General features: G+C 36.8%; 1 protein-coding gene across 2 annotated transcripts; it reads left to right on the forward strand.

Annotated features, from left to right (window-relative positions):
- Nucleotides 1–1160: 1160 nt before the first annotated feature.
- Nucleotides 1161–11255, forward strand: LOC104248457 (uncharacterized). 2 transcript variants are annotated; one of them, XM_009804713.2, is made up of 9 exons: nucleotides 1161–1675; nucleotides 1773–1837; nucleotides 2298–2409; nucleotides 2492–2615; nucleotides 2874–2954; nucleotides 4036–4374; nucleotides 7358–7524; nucleotides 7629–8455; nucleotides 9537–11255. In XM_009804713.2, the coding sequence occupies exons 1-9, from the start codon at nucleotides 1335–1337 to the stop codon at nucleotides 11009–11011; spliced, it is 3531 nt and encodes a 1176-aa protein (XP_009803015.1). In that variant the 5' UTR covers nucleotides 1161–1334; the 3' UTR covers nucleotides 11012–11255. The 2 variants fall into 2 exon arrangements, with proteins under 2 accessions (XP_009803015.1, XP_009803022.1); XM_009804720.2 differs by lacking the exons at nucleotides 1161–1675; nucleotides 1773–1837; nucleotides 2298–2409 and having other exon boundaries at nucleotides 2890–2954.
- Nucleotides 11256–17130: the final 5875 nt, after the last annotated feature.

The following is a 17130-nucleotide window of genomic DNA, read 5'->3' on the forward strand; positions in this document are numbered from 1 at the left end:
TTTGCATTTCATTTTGGGATTGTTATCCTTTTTAGGTCACGTTTTAACTTGTACCCGCTTTGTAAAAAAAAATTGCAAGCGTACTCACTTTTCCGCGTAACTTTAGCATACGGGGCTGAAGTAGCAAAGACAATCACACAAAACTTCAGCATTCTAGTAGACGGGCCTGAAGTAGCAAAGGTAATACACTGAAGTTTTTTTGTCCTAGATAAGATGCTGAAGTTATTTAGTTCATTTGCAAAAACTTCAGCACTAAAATAGCTGAAGTTTTTTTTTGTCCTGGATTCATTAGTTTTGTTATAAAACTTTTTCAAAAACTTCAGTAGAAGATGTTGAAGTTATTTAGATCATTTGTAAAAACTTCAGCATTAAAATAGCTGAAGTTTTTTTTGTCCTAGATAAGCTTTTTCAAAAACTTCAGCAGAAGATGCTGAAGTTATTTAGTTCATTTGTAAAAACTTCAGCACTATATAAACTGAAGTTTTTTTTGTCCTGGATTCATTAGTTTTGTCATAACGTTTTTTCAAAAACTTCAGTAGAAGATGCTGAAGTTATTTAGTTCATTTGTAAAAACTTCACCACTATATACGCTGAAGTTTTTGAAAAAGCTTTCTAACATACTAGATAAATAATCACTTGATTCTTTCATAGTATTTTACTACTATAAAATAATCAGATTGCCAACAATATCTAAATCATAAATTTTGGAAACAAAAAACGTGAAAACAACAGAATTACGTGGAAATATTCACGAATTATTATCTACTAACTTACGTAATTATTTATAATTTATTTTTAAATAACCTGATAAACATACTTATGGCAATCATCCCATGAACTGAAGTTTCATAGCAGCACCGATAACAGCAGAAGAAAGAAGAAGAAGAAGAAAACGGAGGAGGAAAAAGAGGAGGAGAAAAGGGGCTAAAATTGTTTAAAAAGTGAATATAAGTTAAAACTTTTAAAGAAATAGGTATAAGTTAAATGGGGGCGACCAAATAAGACGCCCATTTGGTCGCCCCGTGCAATTTTTACACCCTTAACTAAGAAAAAGAGAATGAGAGTATTTATTGGGCTGACCTATCTTTACATGGGCCGGCCCAAGGGAAGATCCAACATCTAAATCATCTTTCCCAAGTCCCCAACTCCCAACTGAAATCAACGCGAGTCAAACCCAGCCGAGTCCCCAAACTCGGTCCAAGAACTCCCCGTCTCTTCCCAAGATCTCATCAACGAACCAGAAAATCAGCTCCGATAGCAATTTCCGTAGTTCTTCACCGTTATCAACCACTGTGCATTCCCGCGGCATCAAAATCAAAGTATCACAAAAACCAATGGAAGAGTATCCAGAAGAACTACGAACTCCGCCGGTGGCATTAGTATCTCTGGTAGGTTGTCCAGAGCTTCACGCGACAATCACTTCTCACCTTCACTCCGAACAGCCTCCTATAAATGCTCTCGCATTGCCCGATTTCTCGAAGATCTCGATTATCGCTAAGCCTTCAAAGGATACTTCTGCTCCGCCTCAACCTGTCACCGGAATCCTAAAGAGAGATTGGCTTCTCAAACATCGGACTAGGGTTCCGGCAGTTGTTGCCGCTCTCTTTAGGTCCGATCACGTCTCCGGTGATCCTGCTCAGTGGCTTCAGGTCTGCACCGATCTCGAAAACCTCAAGTAGGCTTCTTTTGTCCTTTTTGCAATTGCTTCTCTCAAGTTTATGGATGTATGATTCATTAAATGAGTTTCTTAAGGTTATGTGCTAAATGAACAGAGCTGTATTACGAGGAAGAAACGTTAAATTGGTCGTCGTGGTTGTTGCTCCATCAAATTCTAAGGGTGAGTCTTTAACACTTTGCTCTGTCTATTTGCTTTATGGCTTTCTTGCATGAATGGACTACGTACCATCTAATTCTCAGCTCATAAGTTTTCATATGGAAGAGTTTAAAGAAGAACAGGGAAATAACACTTGTTCTCCTTTTAAAAAAAAAGATTTCGACACTCGCTCTACTTATGGTTTGACCTCTCGAGCTTCATCACATTCAGTGGCACTCAATCCTAATAATTGGGAATTTCCATGTTATGGGTTGTAATTCTTTTTTCCTCTCCATTGGTGCTTGAGTCAGAGAGATCACTGAAATTTGGGTAAAGAACAAGTAGAATGATTAAACTATACCTAAGTTGGCTGCAATTTCTTGCTTGGTGGAGACGGATTTATCTAAGACATCTTTCTTCTGTTCTTCTTCCTTTCCCCGCAAATGTAGGGATTTAACCCACTTGTGATGCTTCTTTGAGACAGATGATCTAAGTGAAGACCGTATGATTGCTCTCAGAAAGCGTGCAGAACTGGACTCTAAGTATCTTATCATCTTTGTTTCAAGTGAATCAGAGCTCAAACAATCCTTGATCAGGCATGGAATTCTTTCGTCATGCTATATCTAAATTTGATTTAAAGAATCTGGTGGTGTTTGTAATTTGAGATACCTATTGCAGGTTGGGAAGCACATTCTCAGAATTGGCTAACTCTTATTACAAGGATGAAGGAAGAAGAATTAAAGCACGTATTGAAAAGAAAAACTTTCACTCTACCGAGCTGAATATTCGATGTTGTTTCAAAGTAAGGGTTCTCTTTGACGTTTAGTAGTGCTTAATGTGTTGTCCTTGTAGTATGATTTCCGCCTTACCTAAACTTGTTGGTACGATGCAGTATTTCATTATTCTTTTATTCCTCAAAAAAGAAAAAGATGAGAGTATTTCATTATCATTTCTCATGTTATTATTGAGAAGCTACCTTCTGTGCCTTTATTGTGTTGTCTTCATTATTCATCTGGATTTTGCTTCTGTCATGATTATGCTCTGCTTAACATTGTGACAGGCTGCTGTATATGCAGAATTCTGTAGAGATTGGGTTGAAGCATTAAGGCTATATGAGGACGCCTATCATGCAGTGCGAGAGGTATATTTATGTTCGTCTGCTTGTGCTGTAGAATTTCAAGCCATTTCTTTATAAATTCTTACTGCATTTTAGACCACTTTCAAAGGTACATTTGCATTACGAAGAAATGAATTATAAAGAACTTTAAAGTGCAGAGTGTTAGCTTCTTTTGGCTCTTTCTTTTCTTTGTTTAAGAAGATGACTTTAGTATAGTCAAGTTTACAAATGGCTATAGATGGAAGATAAAAAAAATGATGGCGCTTCCAATACCCCTCTATTCAGTGGCCTGCAATGATGTGGTTTCATTAGAGTGGGTTCTAATAATGTTGAAGAGATCTATGTTGCTCGGACTCTGCGAAAATGTCTCCGGGTGCGTGTCGGGTCCTCCAAAAGTTTGTATTTTTGGAGGATCCGATACGGGTGTGGCAGCATTTTGGAGAGTCCGCGCAACATAGTTTCAAGAGATTCATCTTGGTGAAAATTAATTGAAAGCTTATTTCAGTTTCTTTCTCATCCGTGTGTTAATATATATCTGGTTGAAGTTTTAAAATGTACAGTTATCCTTGTCCACCAGTAACTAGCTGCTATAGGTAGTTAGAGCTTTGCTTTCATGTTTCATTAGAACCAACTTTATTGCTTGATTGTGGTTCCTTTATTTCTTTGTATGTCTGGCTATCTTTAAGGATCCAAAGGAACCATCTTATCCAAATAAAATCCAAAGCACCTACCAAGAGCAGTATATTGCTTGACCACAAACTTGTGTTATAGGAAATGACCTTTCATCCATGTAGTGGAAATAGCTGACTGTAATAGATCAGTGTGTTTCCTTTCTCTTGCTTCATTATAGTTGCCCGGGTATCTTCTTTTAAGTGTAGTTGCATAACAGCGTGGATGAATTGTAAATACCAGTTTCAACTTCTATGTGAACAAGACTTTGCTATTGCTCATGACAGTGATAGTACCTTTAATAGGAAAAAACTTAGCAGCTTGCCTGAGTTGCAGCAGATTAATTATTGTTAAGCCTTAAACTGCTGTATCTGTTTACTTTTTGCATTATTTGCATCTTTTAATTCATATAAATAGATATCTATAAATGATACAGATGGTTGCAACATCAACCAGATTGCCTCCTATTCAAAGGCTGATTGAGATCAAAAGTGTGGCAGACCAGTTGCATTTCAAGATTTGTATGTTGTTGCTGCATGGTGGAAAACTCGTAGAAGCAATTGCCTGGTTCCGCCAGCACTATGCTTCTTACAGGAAGCTTGTTGGAGCACCAGAAGTTATTTTCCTTCACTGGGAATGGTTAAGTCGGCAATTTCTAGTGTTTGCTGAATTACTGGAGACGAGCTCTGTCACTGCTCAGCATGTATCCCCTTTGGGTTCAGATGCTACTGATAGAGCAACTGAGTGGGAATTTCATTCAGCTTATTACTTCCAGGTTGGAAAGCGTTCTCTCTCAAGCTATTCATTCATTGTGGTGCACTTGTTGATTAGTGAACCAAATGATCAATCAACTATGCCTCCATCGAACTAGTTGGGGTAGGCTATATGAATCTCGTGTTTCTATTCCGCTCTTTTCAGACCCTTTTCATAGCGGGTCTTCAAAACTAGTGGTCTTCTCAATCTCCCACTTATCCTTACACAGAGATACAATTCTCAATCAGAACAAAAAGACTCATCGAAAACAAGGGATCTAATATAAGTGTAACCACAAGACTTAATCCCAAGTATTGTCTATGAATTCTTTACTTTCATCGTATATGTAACCTCATATAACCACAAGGCTATATGAATCTTGTGTTTCTATTCCGCTCTTTTCAGACCCTTTTCATAGCGGGTCTTCAAAACTAGTGGTCTTCTCAATCTCCCACATATCCTTACACAGAGATACAATTCTCTATCAGAACGAAAAGACTCATCGAAAATAAGGGATCTAATATAAGTGTAACCACAAGACTTAATCCCAAGTGTCGTCTATGAATCTTGACTTTCATTGTGTATTTCTATGTTGCGCGGACTCTCCAAAATGTAGCCGCACCCGTGTCGGATCCTTCAAAAATGCACTACTTTTGGAGGATCCGACACGTATCCGGCCACATTTTCGGAGAGTCCGAGCAACATAGGTGTATTTTAACTAAGTTTACATTGATCTGTGAGATTAAGTGTTTTGAGACAATAACAATTGCTTCTTAAAAAAAAGGAGTCTTTTGATACAGCTCCCTCCATGTGATTTTGGGTCTATCTCGTCTCCTTTTGTCACCTTTCTTTATCATAATGTCACACACCTACCGAGCGGTGCATATGGAGATAGGATTCGCTACCTTGAAGATTACTTTTCCTTTTGGTCAAAACGACATTTTTGTTGGAATGTCAATCAATAGAGTAAGTAGGAAAGAGCGGATGAGAACAGATTAACCTTTAGCTTTTAAATTTAACATTAGGCTCTCAATTCACAACTATGTAAGAGGGAAGATGAAAATAACCTTAAGCTACTTTCCAATCATCCCAGATACCTTTCTTGGTGATCATCTTTCCAGAGAGATTCCCATCATATAGACACTTGTTACAAGACGTCTCGAGTCCTTATCTTTCCAGGAAGAATTTTTAAGTAATTAAGGTAATGAAAGTAGAGATAGCAATTCTTCTCACCAACCCATTAGAGGGAATGATTAGAAGCCATCAGGATATCGTCCTTCATTAAATACCCAATTAGAAGAAACATAAAAATATTCCCCATTTTTCAATACTAGTTATTTTTTTCATGAAGTAGCTTTTGTTTACTAATGATCAAGTGGTCATCCTTGAACTAAATTCCATCTTCTGTAGTGTGTTTCCTCTTGGCTCTAGTTAAACTCTGGATTTCTTTATCCTGTGTTTTTGGGCCAGTTACGACTCTATGTTTTTGTGTATGTCGTATCTATTTAACCAACTCTTTTCCCCAACTGCTACCTTTTGATATTTGCTGTAACGATAACGATAACCTCTCTAACCCCTAAGCCACATTACTAGTGATTTTTGTCTTCAGCAAATAGTTTAATTTCATTCCTTTTTGTTTAGGGGCTTAATTTCCTCTGCTTTTGACGAGAGTATAAAAAATTGATGATTCTGTTATATTCTGTCAATTTATCTATTTAATGTGATGCTTTCTTTGACACGACTCTGGTCTAACTACTGACACAAACAACTTACTGGGTTTCCTACTTTATTCAACAAAAACCTTAAGCCCTAATTCTGGGTAGTGGAGAAGCGAGAGCACTGCAACCTGTCAAACTATCATTTTATATGCAGATAGATAATGATTACATCCTTAATCCATTTTGTCGTCTAGTTTTATCTACAACTTCTTTGTAGCTCATAACGTGATTCCCCCAGAATATCCTCTGCCCACTGCATTTTAATCATCTTCTTGAAGCGCTTCTCCTTTGCAGAAAAGTTTTCAAATCTTGAAGTTCTCCCTTTAGTTAACTCCTCCACTGTCAAGTGTCAAATGCTAATGGAACACAAATGCCATTTGTAGGAGTGGCAAACGGGTGGGTCGGGTCGGATATGATTCGGGTCGAAATGGGTAATGAAAAAAACGGATAAATTATCCGACCCAACCCATATTTAATACGGATAAAAAAACGGGTTAACCAGCGGATAATATGAGTAACCATATTTTCCATGACTTCTTGCATATGATCACTTTTGAGAGAATTCGTAGTCTCTCTAACTTGATGAACCCCCGATTTGAGGCTTTACAAATGTAAAAATTAGACTCATTGGTTATCCATTAGTTACCCATTGGTTATCCATTTTCTAAATGGATAATATGGTTCTTATCCATATCTGACCCGTTTTTAAAAAGTTCATTATCCCATTTTTTAATGGATAATATGGGTGGTTAACTATTTTCTTTTAACCATTTTGCCACCCCTAGCCATTTGCCAGGCATTACTCTGAGTATCAGGCAGGAGTCGTCCTAATTTGAGAAACTAGGACCAAACAGTATGGAACTTCCTTTCCACTATGCCATGCTGCTTTTCCCCATATCAGATGCAGGTTCCGCCAGTTTCTTGTTAGAATGGTGTCATTGTTGGACAAAAGTTGACTTAATAAAGTTGAATATTTTCAATTTCTAATGACAATAACCTCCTAGTTTCTTGGTTTTATCTATCTTGCTCCCTCACTAAGATGACGATGAATGGGGAGATGGGATCCATCGACTTTAGGCCTCAAGGAGCAGTTTTGGCAGGCTTTCACTAAATAAGCTGGCAGCAACCATGTTTCAACCTTTAAATGTTGCTTGTATAAAGCCCCATCAGTGGCAGAACTAACTTCTTTTATATCTTTGTATATATTACTTTACCTGGTTTATTACTATAGGCCAAGAACCATACCACTCTATTCATATGCTTGTTTATCTACTTTACTTAAAACAGCTAGCAGCTCATTACTTGAAGGAAAAGAGTTCCTCTCTCGAACTTGCACTATCTATGTCTGAGACTGCTGCTGAGACTGATGGGAATGCTGAATCTGTGATAGCTGCTGCTTATGTTGGTCAGTTTGCAAAACTACTGGAGCTTGGAGACACATTTGTTATGCAATCGTGAGTGTGGTGATTTTCTTGTAGTAACTTAGTTCAGGAATTTTTGTTGTCTCACTCCTCCAATTTAATTATTTTCCTGCTGTTCTCTCCATATACTTTTGCAGTCTTAGTGATGAAGACTATGCCCATTATGCTCTGGCTGAAGGAAAGAGATTCCGGGACTCCTATGAAATTATTGCTCTCCTAAAAAAATCTTTTGAGGCATACAACAATGATAAAGCCTCTCGGATGGCTGCCTACTGTGGCTTCCAAATGGCTAGAGAATATTTTGAAATAGGTGAAAATAGTAATGCAAAAGAGGTTTTTGAGAATGTTGCTAGTCTTTATCGACAGGAGGGCTGGGTTACTTTGTTATGGAATGTCTTGGGTTACCTTAGAGACTGCTCAAAGAAAACTGCTTCTGTGAAAGATTTCACAGAGTACTCTCTTGAAATGGCTGCTCTGCCGGCACCTACTAATGCAGCTGGGCAAAGAGACTGTGGACCAGCTGGGCCTGCTAGTCTTGCTCAAAGAGAAATAATACACAAGGAAGTGTTTTCAGTTATCAGAGGAGAATCAGAAAGTGCAGCTACTGAAGAAGACAGTAACCTCAAAGTAACAGCTGATAATCCCCTTTATCTTGAGATTGATCTTGTCAGTCCCCTCAGAGCAGTACTTCTTGCTTCAGTTGCTTTTCATGAACAAGTAGTTAAGCCTGGTGCAGAAACAGTGATTACCCTATCCCTTCTATCTCAATTACCTCTCAATGTTGAGATTGATCAATTAGAAATCCAATTTAATCAGTCGGAGTGTAACTTTGTCATTGTAAATGCTCAAAGATCCCATTTAGCTGCAATATCCTGTTTACAACCTGGTCGTCGGGTGGAGACAGCTTCCACCCTGGAACTTCGCACAAACAAATGGCTGCGGCTCACATATGACGTGAAACCTGGTAAGCTGGCTACTTACTCTTTTCACTTGTTGCAACTCCAAGCTTGAACTATTTCAGGTTTGATTGGAGAACACATCAAACTGAATATATTCAGCTGATCCCATTGAAAGAATATCCGCCCGAATAATTAACTAACTAAGCATCTATCTTGTGGAACATCCTTTATCTTACTTTCACAGTGACTAGAAGTACGTGCTTAGGTTGAGGTAGCATGCTCCTCATCTTCTTGTCCCAGAATTAATTGGCAGCTTCCAAGCCAATCTAGCTTTGCTTTCCCTGCACGGCATGATTGTAGCTTGTAGATGCTTTACGAACTGAAATAAATTGGGGAATGTAACTTTCAAGAGAGAATTACCTCACTATTTGTCACCCCAAAAGCTAACGCACCCTCCATTTTCCACTTTAAAGGAGGTCTTAGAGCTGAACTCTACCCATCATTTGCTTATGCTTTGCCAAAGACTAACTCCATACTGAGATGAGTAAGGTTTTGTTCACCAATGAACTTCTTGTCCATATTTAGCTTTTATGACCAATCTCTAGTCCATATTTAGCTTTTATGACCAATCTCTAGAACGCTGCATCACTGTTGGAATTTTTTTTTAAGTAAGAAGATTCAAAAATGAAATAATACTCTTGCTCATATTTTCTAGAAGCCCTGAAATAGCCTCATAGTTAAGCAAGATAAGATTCAAATAAAGCACTTCTGACTTTTCTGCACCAAAGAAAATTAGAGACTTAATTGTCGGCAGCTTATACCAAATGTGACACTATTACATTATCTCCAGCTCTTTTGCACACTGAAAACCTTAATCCACAGCCAGTCTACTGCTTTATCCAGCTGCTTGCTTACTCCTTTCATTCCCAATATAACCAAGAATGGAGAGCAGGGATCTCCTTGTCTAAGACCCTCTGAGGCGAGAAAAGTCCAGCTGGACCACCATTGATCAAAACTGAATATTTCACTGAGGAGGGGCTGAATTTTATCCATTTTATATATAATACTCTGCTATCCATCCCAGTTTTTAATTAACATATATTATTGTATTGCACCTAAAAGTGAGATAACATTTGAATGATGTAGAGCAAAGTGGAAAGCTGGAATGCATATATGTGACTGCTAGATGGGGCCAACATTTTACAATATGTTGCCGAGCTGAAAGTCCTGCCTCCATGAATGACTTACCTCTCTGGAAGTTTGAAGACATAGTGCAAACTATACCAATGAAGGATCCTGGTCTGGCTTTCTCTGGTCAGAAGGCCGTCCAAGTTGAAGAACCAGACCCACAAGTGGATCTAAAGTTGGATTCTTCTGGCCCGGCATTGGTCGGAGAGAGCTTTACTGTTCCTGTGATTATCACCTCAAAGGGCCACAATGTCCACTCTGGTGAGCTGAAAATTAACCTTGTTGATACAAGAGGTGGTGGCTTACTTAGTCCAAGGGAGGCAGAATCTTTTTCAACAGATAATCTCCATGTAGAGCTTGTTGGAGTATCTGGACGAGAATCTGAAGATCTCGCTAATTCAGATAACATTCGAAAAATCCAGCCTTCTTTTGGATTGATTTCTGTCCCATTTTTGAATGAGGGGGACTCCTGGTCCTGCAAATTAGAAATTAGATGGAATCGCCCTAAACCTATCATGCTTTACGTGTCACTGGGATACTTTCCTCAAAGTCCGGAAGTTAGCTCACAGAGAGCTCATGTGCACAAAAGCTTGCAAATTGAAGGTAAGACTGCTGTTGTAATGAGCCATCGCTTTATGTTGCCATTTCGAAGAGAACCACTTATGCTGTCAAAGACGAAGCCAGCTTCTGATTCTGACCAAACACCATCTCTGCCTTTGAAGGAAACAAGTATACTAGTTGTTAGTGCTAAGAATTGCACAGAAGTACCTTTGCGCTTGTTGTCAATGTCTGTTGATGCAGTTGACGCTAGCACCTGTGATGTGAAAAGTAAGAGTGAGGACCCAGTAGAACCTGTGCTGCTTGTGGCAGGAGAAGAGTTTAAACAGGTTTTTGCTGTCACTCCTGAGGTTAATCTTCCTAAACTAAACATGGGTATTGTGTGTTTGAGATGGAGAAGGGATCATGGAGATGGAGAAACATCAGGTTCTTGTAGCACAGCATCTGCAGTTCTAACAAAACACAGTCTTCCTGATGTAAATGTAGAGCAACCTCCATTGATCGTGAGTTTAGATTGTCCTCCTCATGCTATTCTTGGAAATCCATTTACATACTCCATTAAAGTTACCAACAGAACACAGTTTCTTCAGGAGGTCAAATATTCGTTGGCAGATTCACAGAGTTTTGTTTTATCAGGGCCTCATAATGATACAACTTCTATTTTGCCAAAGTCTGAGCACATAGTTAGTTACAAGCTTGTACCACTTGCCTCAGGTTTTCAGCAGCTTCCTAAAATTACATTGACCTCGGTACGATATTCAGCTGGCTTTCAACCTTCAGTTGCAGCTTCTACGGTGTTTGTATTCCCATCTGAGCCTCATTTTGGGTTGAAGGATATTGAAAAGATGAGAGTGGAATCTGTTGCAGCCGAATAGGCTTCCACACTTTCTTTGTTTATTCTGCAAGTTTGTGTTCGAGGGTGATTAGCCAAAGTGTATTGATAAGAAATCATGCGTGTGGAATGTGGATTATCAAGGGCGGTTCCACCCCTAGGCCATTAAAGTTCTTGCTTTAGCCCCCTAAGATTTTTTCTATTTGATATAAAATATGTAATTCAAATAATTATTACATTCTTATTAATATTTGAGTAACTAGTTGTTGTCAGTTTGTTACCAATCATGAATCGCTTACTTTTTACTATTTTTTAGGAATTTGGTTGAGGTAAGTAATTATAGATGAAAGTGATGGATAATTAAAATTTAAGTCACTTCATGCTTCTTTTCTCTTATTCGCTAGAACTTGAATCACATACTTTTTAAAAGTTTGTTCTTTCAATAGACTCTTTTCAAGCTAATCAGATTGCAACACACTCAAGAATAGAATTGGAAGTGCCAAGAGATATTGTGGAAATTGGAATATGAAATTAATTTGTTTTATATACTCAAGTAGATAAAGACTTAGTTATTTTTCAAAACGAACTGGCAACATCATGTTAACAAACAAATTCCTTGTAACTTGTAAGGAGTCATTTCTAACAATCACTGGCAACATCTCGCATAATGAGAGCTAATTTATTCTAATTTTGACATTTTTTATATTACGTAGGTGGTGCATTATACAAGAAGGAGATACACGTTAATGTAATGGTATAGTCACAACAAATGGATTTTATATTTATACTAAATAAGGTACAAAACTAACTATCGCTAATGTGTTGAATTAGAAGTAGCACAGGAAGGAAAATACTACAAGTCCTGTAATGCTACGGATAGAGGTGGCAAAATGGTTAAAAGAATACAGTTAGTCACCCATATTATCCATTAAAAAATGGGTTGGATAATGAATTTTTTAAAAACGAATCAAATATGGATAAGAACCATAATATCCGTTTAAAAAATGGATAACCAATGGATATCCAATTGGTCTAACTTTTACATTTGTAAAGCTTCAAATTAGGGGTTCCTCAAGTTAGGGCGACTAAGAATTTTACCAAAAGTGATCATATGCAATAAGTCGTGAGTAATATGGTTACCCATATTATCTGCCGGTTAACCCTTTTTATTCTTATTAAAAAAAATGGGTCGGGTCGGATAATTGATCCACTTTTCATTACCCGGTTTTTATGCGAACCATATCCGACCCGACCTGCCCGTTTGTCACTCCTAGCTATGCACAATGTTCTCTAGTTTAATATAAATATATTCCATATTGTCAAAATATTATATATATATATATATATATATATATATGGAACTAGGTAAAGCCAGATCAAAGAATCAAAATCATGAATTGTTTAAATTCTTAGATATCTCACATTATTATAATAGCATTGAGTGTAACAAAAATACATATTCCATTATAAGACGATCTCTCAAAAAAAATTACTCGTGACAGTTGTATGTATTAATTTAGTAAATTTAATTCTAAGAGAATATAGCGCACAATCAAAATTGTACAGTTAGATCATATCGACGCACAGTGTATGTGTGATTGCAATTTGTGTTATTGATGCTAGACACATTACATATATATGGTTATACACTACTAAAAATTATGTCCATGACATGAACAATTATTTTCTCAATTTGCTAGTCACTTTTATTTGTTAACCATGCTCAATTAGCGCGGAAGTTGCACGTGCTGTTAAATAAAAGTATAGGAAAACATAAAATTTAACACATCTTCAAATATCAGACTAAAGCACTTCAACTCTTTTTTTATGGTTAAATAATATATTATATGTAATAAGACAATAAAAGAAGAATAATAATATTGGAGAGAAAGAAGAAAATTCTTATTGAATTTTGGGATGATTTACAATGGGGTAAGACCTCTCTATTTATAAGGGGAAAATGACTTAGCCACAAAGTAAAACTCTCTACAAGATAGACATTCACTCTAAATAGAATTCTATTCATAACACTCCCCCTAAATGTCTACTCAATAAGTAATGTGCCTCGTTAAAATCTTAACTAAAATAAAACTCAATGGGAAAAAATTCTAGAAAAGGAAAAAGAGTGCACATATCTAACAATACGCATTTTGGTTGCCTCGTTAAAAACCTTGCGAGGAAAACCTAGTGGAACAAAACCTTCTAAGGAAAAAAGAGTGCAACTCGCATTAACTCCCCCTGATGAAAGCATCAATTCACATCATTGAGCCTTCGCATCCCGATCTTGTATGCTAGCTTCTTGAAGGTTAACGTTGGTAGAGATTTTGTGAACAAATCAGCCATATTATCACTTGAACGAATCTGTTGCACATTGATATCACCATTCGTTTGAAGATCATGTGTGAAAAATAACTTTGGTGAAATGTGCTTTGTTCTATCTCCTTTTATGAATCCTCCCTTCAATTGGGCTATGCATGTTGCATTATCTTCATACAAAATCGTGGGTAGTTTGTCGCATTTCAAACCACATTTGTCTCGAATAAGATGTATTATAGACCTCAAGCACACACATTCTCGACTTGCTTCATGAATAACAATTATCTCAGCATGATTAGATGAAGTAGTCACAATTGATTGCTTAGTCGATCGCCAAGATATGACAGTGCCTCCACTGGTAAACACATAACCTGTTTGAGATCGAGCCTTGTGTGGGTCAGATAAATACTCAGCATCAGCATAACCAATAAGATCGGGACTGCAACTATTACCATAAAATAAGCCCATATCAATAGTCCCTTTTAGACACCGTAATATGTGTTTGATTCCATTCCAATGCCTCCTTGTAGGAGCAGAGCTATATTTTGCTAAGACATTAACTGCAAAAATTATGTCAGGCCTTGTAGTATTAGCATGATACATCAGTGCACCAATTGCACTAAGATATAGTACTTCAGGACCAAGTAGCTCTTCATTCGCTTCTTGAGGTCGGAATGGATCCTTATTCACATCAAGTGATCGAACAACTATCAGAGTACTTAATGGATGTGCTTCATCCATGTAAAACCGTTTCAATACCTTTTCTATGTAGGTAGATTGATGAACAAAAATTTCGTTTTCCAAATGTTCAATTTGCAAACCAAGATATAATTTTGTCTTTCTGAGATCTTTCATCTCAAATTCCTTCTTTAAGTAATCAATTGCCTTTTGGAGTTCTATAGGAGTTCCAATAAGGTTTATGTCATCAACATATACGGCAAGTACAACAAATTCTGATGTTGTGTTCTTTATAAACACACGAACAAATGACATCATTTATATAACCTTCCTTTAATAAATACTCACTAAGACGATTATACCACATTCGTCCTCATTGTTTTAGACCATACAAAGATCTTTGCAATTTGATTGAAAATATTTTTCGAGACTTTGAATTATGTGTGTTAGGCATTTTAAATCCCTCGAGAATTTTCATATATATCTCATTATCAAGTGAGCCATAAAGGAAGGCGGTAACGACATCCATTAAATGCATGTCAATCTTTTTATGGATAGCAAAACTAATGAGATAACGGAACATTATAACATCCATAACGGGTAAATATGTCTCTTCATAATCGACACCAGGCCTTTGTGAAAATCCTTGTGCAACATGGCGTGCCTTATATATTTGTACCTCATTTTTCTCATTCCTCTTACGTACAAAGACCCATTTATAGCCAACAGGCTTAACACCATTAGGTGTTTGGACTACAGGCCCAAAAACTTTACGTTTTGCAAGTGAATTCAACTCTGATTGGATTGCTTCTTGCCATTTTGGCCAATCACGTCTTTGCCGATATTCTCTAACAGATTGAGATTCAAGATCCTCACTATCTTGCATAATGCTAGATGCAACATTATATCCAAAGACATAATTCACCACTCTATCCAATCGATTCAAATTTGTCTGAATATCGATTGAATTTATTGATAGTTCCTTATTTTCTTGAGTCTCGGGCTCAGTGGTTTCCTCATGAATCTCAGAATTTACTAAATCGTGTATTTCTTCGTGAGACTCTTTCGTAGTGTCATCTTGATCATTCATTTTCCTTTTTCTAGGATTTTGATCTTTGGAACCCAATGGTCTGCCACGTTTTAGGCGTGCTTTTGACTCATTAGCTATGGCACTAGAAGATTGTCCAATAGAGAAATCAATACGGATTTGAACATTCTCTGTAGGGATATGTGATTTTGTTATCCTTTTCAGATCCGTAAATGCATCTGGCATTTGATTTGCTATTCTCTGCAAATGGATAATCTTTTGCTCCTCTTTTTCACAAATAAAGGCGCGTGGATCAAGATGAGATAATGATGGATTTTTTCACAAAATTTCCCGTTTGGTTTAACTATTTTCTCCCCCTAATTTTGGAAAAAGTGTCTAATTGAATCGACAGTCTGCAAATCGAGCGGTGAATAAATCCCCCGTTAATATTTCAAGATAGCGAATAATGGAGGGCGATTCAAATCCAACATATATTCCTAACCTTCCTTGGGGACCCATTTTGGTGCGATATGGCAGGGCTACAGGCACATATACTGCGCATCTAAAAATTCTTAAATGGGATATATTAGGTTCATGACCCAAAACTAATTGCAACAGGGAATATTTATGATGATTTGTCGGTCTGAGACGAACTAGCATTGCTGCATGCAAAATGGCGTGACCCTAAACAGAACTGGGCAACTTCGTTTTCATAAGTAACAGTCTTGCTATCAATTATAGACGTTTAATTAAAAACTCTGCAAAGCCATTTTGAATGTGAACATGAGCTACGGGATGTTCCACTTTTATCCCAATTGATAAGCAATAATCATTAAATGCTTGGAATGAAAACTCAACAGCATTATTAAGTCTAATAGACTTAATTGGATTATTGAAAAATTGTGCCCGTAATCGAATTATTTGTGCCATTAATTTTGCAAGCGCGAGATTGCGAGATGACAATAGGTACATATGAAACCATCTAGAAGATGTATCTATTAAGACCATAAAATATCTAAATGACCCACTAGGTGGGTGAATAGGTCCACAAATGTTCCCTTGTATACGTTCCAAAAACGTAGGGGACTCAATTCTAACCTTTGTTGGTGATGGTCTAATAATTCACTTGCCTTGATAACAAGAAGTGCAAAAAAATTCATTATTTAAAAGAATCTTTAAATTCTTTAATGGATGCCCATTTGAGTTTTCTATAATTCGTCTCATCATAATTGATGCAGGGTGTCTCAATCGATCATGCCAAAATACAAAAGTATTGGAATCAATAACCTTTTGGTTCACAATAGAATGTGTCTCAAATGCACTAATTCTTGTCCGATACATGCCACAAGATAAAGATGAGAATTTCTCAATGACCCTCTTTTGGCTAGAGACATTCTTGGTAATGATGAGATATTCAAGATTATTCTCATCTATTGTCTCAATATGATATCCATTTCGGCGGATATCTTTAAAACTCAACAAGTTTCTCTTGGACTTGGAGGAGAACATTGCATTCTCTATGATAAGTATTATTCCTTTAGGCAGAGTTATAGTAGCTCTTCCAGAGCCTTCAATTAATTTACTACTACCATAAATTATAGTAACATCTGCCTTATACATACTTAAATGAGAGAAATATTTCTTCTCTTTGAATATTGTATGTGTCGTACATGAATCAATTAAACAAATATTTTTACAATTGAACTTTGATCCAAGTTTGCTTTGTGGAATATCCATATTTGCTTCCCATGGGTTGACATACAAAAAGAAATATATGAATAAATATAAGATTATGGGAGACGAGATCAATTAATTAGAGTTCTATGTAATGGGTGAAACTTTAAAGATAAATATGAGAAATTGCAAGAAAATGCAATCATAATTCGGGAACGGGAAATAATCGATAAGTGACATTACATGCATGTAGTTATGTCAAAAAGATTACAAGTACATATCTTTATTCAGAGTTTGAAGAGTCTGATTTCCCTTAGACAATCAAAAGTTAAATTCTTTAGATTTCTGGATATGGCTATATTAATACTTCAAAAAACAACATTCACTTGAAACATAATTGTCAAACAGGGGAATGTGCGATGGACATCAGGGATATTTAATATTTTATTTCAAATCAAATTACCTAT

This window comes from Nicotiana sylvestris, chromosome 2 (assembly GCF_000393655.2).
Source record: "Nicotiana sylvestris chromosome 2, ASM39365v2, whole genome shotgun sequence".
Classification (NCBI taxonomy): domain Eukaryota; kingdom Viridiplantae; phylum Streptophyta; class Magnoliopsida; order Solanales; family Solanaceae; genus Nicotiana; species Nicotiana sylvestris.

What these genes read in the sequence shown, in the direction of transcription:
- LOC104248457 (XM_009804713.2), top strand. Translation starts at nt 1,335, where the DNA reads ATGGAAGAGTATCCAGAAGAACTACGAACTCCGCCGGTGGCATTAGTA. An exon ending in ACCGATCTCGAAAACCTCAA is followed by an intron (nt 1,676 to 1,772) that starts GTAGGCTTCTTT and finishes CTAAATGAACAG; the next exon opens with AGCTGTATTACGAGGAAGAA. An exon ending in GACACATTTGTTATGCAATC is followed by an intron (nt 7,525 to 7,628) that starts GTGAGTGTGGTG and finishes ATACTTTTGCAG; the next exon opens with TCTTAGTGATGAAGACTATG.